The 6,229-nt window shown below is 37.2% G+C and overlaps 1 protein-coding gene across 1 annotated transcript in view; it reads right to left on the bottom strand.

Annotated features, from left to right (window-relative positions):
• Positions 1–4,641, bottom strand: part of LOC119407655 (regulator of G-protein signaling 1) — a 6,831-nt gene extending 2,190 nt beyond the window's left edge. The window contains exons 1-2 of the mRNA XM_037674476.1: positions 4,527–4,641; positions 1,816–1,877 (exon numbers count right to left, since the gene is read on the bottom strand). Of these exons, the coding sequence (XP_037530404.1) occupies positions 1,816–1,877; positions 4,527–4,528 (64 nt within the window). The 5' untranslated portion in view covers positions 4,529–4,641. The remainder of the gene's footprint in view (positions 1–1,815; positions 1,878–4,526) is intronic.
• Positions 4,642–6,229: the final 1,588 nt, after the last annotated feature.

The raw sequence follows: 6,229 nt of genomic DNA, 5'->3' as shown, positions 1-6,229 counted from the left end.
GCAAATATAGAAAACTAAAAACAGGAACATGTCTGCATTGGTCCTTGTTGGACTCCTGGCAAGGACCAATGCAGACATGTTCCAGTTTTTAGTTTTCTACATGCGCCTTATAATCTAGCTGTTTTTGCTACTTTTTATTTTTGCCATCTTATTTTAATTTGTTAAAAAAAATAAAATCTGTATGCCTTTTTATAACTGTTTATTGTTGTCATCATTCTTTGTTGGAATCAGGTCTCTCTTGTAACTCAGTCCTCGAGGCTCAATGGGATTAACCTGTCTAAATAAAGGTTGAATGAATTCAGAATCCACGTGGAGAATTTCTCCTCTGTTTCTGTGGTAACAAACCAGTAGTCCCCTAAAAAAGCTTGGTTGTGTGTTCCCCAGTAAGTACTGGTTAACTACCCATTAGCTCCTGCTTTGTTCCTGAGGCGTTCCCTAGCAGTTAATCAAATTAAATGTTGCGTACCTTATTGTAAAGTGTTACATTTTAATTATTAGCATTGACGTTGGGTTGAGCCTAATCTTTTCAACTTACTTACACACAATCTTTAAAATGAATTATTTTCATTTAGTGTTTTTATTTCTTCCTGTTCTTTTCGTTTTGTTGGAACTTTAGACTGGTGCTTTTCACAAGAGACCTTTATTTACTTTGATCTGTTTTAGAGCAGTTGTAAAAAAAAAAAAAAAAAGACCAGGGAAAAGAAATGAATGAATGAATGAATGAACCTCTTAAAACATGACAAATGTTACAGGTAAAATCCTGAGCGCACTCACAGCCCTCACTGAAAGTTAAGGTTTTATCTTTTTTGCTCGCTCTCATTCTTGATGTTTGCAAGCTCAAGGAAGGCGATGAACAACAACAACAACAACAAAAAGAAAAGGATGCAGGAAACCGACAGTTATTGTGATGGAAACCTGGAGAGCTTATTTACTTCAAAACCTTCAAGTCTCTGCACCTCTGTGTGCACAGCCTCGTGATTGTAAAACTGAGAACACCTATATTTCTTTTCTTCTGCTCCTCGCACCTGTTATCTTTGCTGTGGTGTATTCACGGAGCAACGGTTCCTGTGCAGGTGTTAACTTTTTAGCATGTCTATAGGGAGCACAAACAAACAGCTAACTGCGAGTCCCGGTGTTACCTGCACAAACGCCTGGACATAAATCACAGCTGGTGCTCTGACAGTAATTGACAGGAAACAAAACACAACCCAGGGTGGTTCGTTCTTATCTACAAATCGTTCCAAGTCTGAGCGCTCAGTCATAACACAGTGAATTCTTTAAAAATCACACATCATGTTAAAGTCAAATCAAAGTGAAACCGCCTCAGACACAACAGTTTATCATAAATAAAATGTGCTGCCCAGTTTGTCACATGTCATTGTGCTTTAAAGGCAAAACAATGATCCAAGATTGAATGTATGTTCTGGGGGCAGATTATATGAGGCTGGAAACCCTGGCAGAAATGTTTCATTATGCCAAAAATATGTTTTAGAGAGATTATTAGGACAGCAGAATAATACCTGGCAAATAATTTGTTTGCCTTCTCGCTCTCTCTCTTTTTTAACGCATGAATGTGGTCGGGTGAAGGACATGAGCAAGCACCGACTGGAATAACCTATCAGCAGCTCAAATTACATTTCTTCTTGCTGTCAGTGTCACCTACTTCAAACATGTCTCCAAAACGTTTCCAAATAAATTTAATATGCATAAGAAAAACCAAAGTTTAATATTGTCCTATAACATGTTTCTAATTAAATTAATGAGAGAATGGAAAGTTTACGAAAGTGGAAAAAAATAAAAATAAATCCTACTTACTTTTACATTCAAGAAGATGGTAAAGTGACTCGCCCCAAGCCATGATGACATCAACGGAGGCCCTACACAGCAAAAAGGTCATGACATGTCCCACTTTATTTGACAGTTAAAACATGTTTTTTTTTTACTAAATGAGATGTAACAGTTACCTGTGTTTTACATCATTAGACAGAGCTACAAGTTCAAATTTTGTTTTTAATTATCTACTAGAGCATATTCACTTTCAATGACAAAAACTTTATTTTTGCATAAAAAACAGTACTGTAAGTATACATATATATATATATATATATATATATATATATATATATACATATACAGTGTTGGTTTAACACCTAACGTTGAGACAGACTTGAACCAGTATATCACACCTGTTTTATGTTTTGGAGTGTTTTGTGTATGAATGTTTACAAAACATAATATTTAAAAAAATCTGATTAAAAATCTACACAGCGTAATGGAGGATTCAAATAGTTAATGAATAAAATAAGATAAAACAAAATAGGATCATCTGAAGGATCAAGGAATGAGCTAAACTCCAACAAAGTGAAATGGGGTGAGAATAAATGAGGGGACCAGGAGGCAGGAAGTAGAATTTGAGGTGAGCATGAAAACTAAACCTCGATCAGAGATGTCACCAAGACTAGACTGACATGGGGATGGACATCAGTTTGCCGTGCATTGCCTTCTGGCATCTGTATTCAGCATATAGATATAAGTGTATAGGTATTATATCCAAGCAAAATTTATGGAAAGGACATTGCACTGCACTAAAGTTGGAGTTTTTCAGGTTTGAGTCCAGAATGTGAGCAACCAACACCAGAAACCTCCGTGTGGCTCATCATCAGAACTCTTCAAGCTATCTGAGCCAGGACCTCGTATTTAGGACTGAGACAGTCAGGGACATATGAAGACCTGTTTAGTAGATAATCGGTCCCAGATAAAAGTTTGAATCAGGAAATGGGGTGAACTTGAATAAGGTAATCTATTGCTGGACACTGGTCTAAAAAAGTACATTACCATGGAGGGACGCAGCTTGCATGAGAGCCCGAAGAGAAATAGATGGGAGAATGAGCGACCACCTATCCTCACTCTTTCCTGACTAAACAGGCGGCATAATTCTCGCTTTGTTCATCAGTGTCCTTTGGATCATGTCTACATCTGGCTGGTACCTGTTGTTAGCAATGAGATTTTCATTCCTCACAGACCTCCATCATGTCTTTGCTCATGTGTAATAAGCCTCAAGAACTTAACTACTGAGTTGGATACTGCTACCAGTGAGAAACTAGTGCCAACCAGCATGGCATTTGTTAATGTTAAATTGCTAGCAAATAAACTTATATTAGTGACGAAACCAGGGCAGATTGTTAAACTTTATTTTCAAACTTTTGCCCATACCCACTAGAAAAGCTTAAGAATTTCGGTATACTCACTTAAAAGTGCCCAATGATACGTGACATATCATAAGGCATGTGTAATTTATACATCAAATGGCAGTTAAAGGCATCCGTAACAATCTATCAGTATGCAGCGCTTTGCTTTGATACTGTTTGATGAATTCTATAACGTGTTTTTCATACAAATCCAACTGTTGTACAAAGTTTGTTGTTCATTTATTCAAATATAAGCATCAGAGAAATTTGGAAATGCTCAATATGCTTAAAAATCAAAAAATAAATTGACAATTACATTGTAATAACCAGTGTACGTCGGTTTCCAAACACAGTATACCCACTGCAGAAATGTAGACTACACCACTGCCATAGATCACACTCATTTTGAGACACATACCTACTGGATGTGGTGGAAGAGTAGCAGGTCTTTTTAGGGAACGGACAGGCTATTTGTGCACGTGAGAATTATTGTGTGGATTTCAGTGAGAAATTAGTTTCACTGGGTAATAAACTAACAACTAAATATGTCTTGTCATCTGAGGTCTCAGGTAAACATACTGTAGGTTACATGATTCACCGACTCGAGCTGAAGGAGGCCTTTTTATGTACGAAAGGTTTCATGACATAAACAGTGATCGGCCTTTTTGTGAATACAAAGTGTTACTGTGGCAGACCAGGGTAAGATGAGAAGTTTTGAATCATGATCAATGTACAGTACATGAGCAGGGTGCATTAATCTACTGTGTTCACTTCTTAAAAAAGCCTAAAGACATATTGCTAGAAGATTTTAAAGACTGTATTCCTGGAAGCAAAAATACAAAAGAATGAGGAATGACTTGAGACTTGCAGAAAGACATGCTTTTAACTCACTCATCACCGGTATGACATAAGTGATAAAAGCAGACTTGCTTTTGGGATTGCATCATATAAAGCATAGAGCAGTCACTTACAAAAAAAAAAAAAAAAAAATCGACGTGTTTCATTTTTATACTTTCATAAAGAAAGAAAGGAAAAGAGACCTGCAGGCAAACTTAGAAACCAAGAAACCGAGGAAGAAACTTTGAGTAAAAGCTCCACATATAAATGTCTCATTAGTAATCCTTGCTTAAAACTCTCAGATTATGGAGGTGCTTCAACAAAACACACCCTAATAGTTTTAGTTCAGGAAAGTGCTCTCTGGCTGGGAAACATCAGATTAAGTCAGTCGTTACTGAAAGAAAGTAAAACATTCAAAATGTCCGACAGTACCAAAATGCTCAGATTACTGGAGTATTCAAAGTCAGTGCATCGGTGAAGCCAGATGGAGATCGTACTTACATGTGTTTTCTTTTGAGGAGGTATAATGAAGTACGTTTTGCTGCTTTACAGATGTGTGTGCAAAGCCTTCCCAGACCTTCCCTACCTGAATTATTCTGACGGTACAAGCCTACACATGTTGAGCTGAAATACAGGTGCGCCCAGTGTTTACCGAACATTCGGTTCGCTCTTTGTAACGCCTAAGTTTTCAGCAGAAAACAGAAAGAGGTCTTAAAACAACGTTCTGGCTGCAAGACAACATATGGTGATGTGTTTGAGGAGCTGTTTAAAAGCTAAAACAATGCAGCCTTGTGAATTTAACTTGTGTTAAAATGAAAAGAGGTTCACTGCTCTCGTTTTTTGAGGCATGAGGGCCCTCTGATTGATGCATTGATACTGTAACCACGAGGCATACAAAATCCAAAGTTTGCATTTCTTATCATGCCACTTCCTAATAAAATTGGATTAAAATTCACCACACATTCAAATAGACACTTGCCATGTTGTATTATTGTGTTCATTTTTATGTGTTTTCCTTTTGAGATCAAAATTAACATATTTATATGTGTTTTCTTAAAAAATAATTAAAAGTAATTGATAAGCAACAAAAAAAGTGTCTAACTTGTACATAATTTCCCATAAAAAACAACAACATATGTTATTTTTTTTGTTTCATTTTTGTAAAATAAAGATGGGCTGTATCATAAAGCAGAAACTCCCATAGATCACAGACAGATCCAAGCCATGGACAGTGTCATTAAAGCAACGCAACAATGCACAGCATTTCCTCGACTAGATACAATCTAGCAATCAATTATGTTGACACATGAACCACACATACAGACACTTTTTTATAAGATGTTAAAATAGAAAATACACAAATGTCTGCAGGGAACGTACCCATGGACACAGTCTGTGCAGCCTGCGATCTGTGTGATGTATGTTGTATGACACTGAGGCGCTGGTCTGTGAACACCTGGGTCCAGCGTTCCTGGGATAAAAAACACACTCCATTAATTTCCTGATGATGTTCTGAGACGGAAGCTCTCCTCCTTTTTGCACCACAGAAAAGTTTTTTTCAGACTTTCTTACTTTTAGAACACCCTACTTCATCCATATTGTTTTCAATTAGTTAAACACACACTATTGTTTGTTTACAACACACCATACAGGTATTTATTTATAGGAAATAAAGATAGCAATTTTTACATACTGGGCAAAATATGTTAGGTTGTACATTTCATTTACCAGATTATCCTTTACATGTCACATGGAGCTGGTGCCTATATCTCCAGCAGTCACTGTGTGAGAGGTGGGGGACATCCTGGACAGGTCTCCAGTCCATCAAAGGGACACATAGAGACAAATGGGCCAAACAGCCATTCACTCTCTGACTCACAACTATGGACAATTTAGAGTTATCAGATAATCTAAAATGTATGTTTCTGATCTGTAGGAGGAAACCAGTGTACTGTACCTGCAAAAACCCATGCATGCACAGAGAACATACACATTCCAAACAACAACAACAACAACAAAAACATCAACATCAACAACAACTTATTTTTTGTACACTTGTTCTTGCCTCTAGTTCATTAACAAATATTTGGACTTTGGGTGTCAGGTTGGTGACGACTGGAAGAGGACCAAAAACATTTTGGCATGTTAAAACACAAAATGTCCGTCCGTCCGTCCGTCCGTCCGTCCATCCATCCATCCATCCA

This window comes from Nematolebias whitei, chromosome 3 (assembly GCF_014905685.2).
Source record: "Nematolebias whitei isolate Nwh7 chromosome 3, NemWhi1, whole genome shotgun sequence".
Taxonomy (NCBI): domain Eukaryota; kingdom Metazoa; phylum Chordata; class Actinopteri; order Cyprinodontiformes; family Rivulidae; genus Nematolebias; species Nematolebias whitei.
Note: the sequence above shows the minus strand (reverse complement) of the source record. Positions and strands in the feature narration are given on the sequence as shown.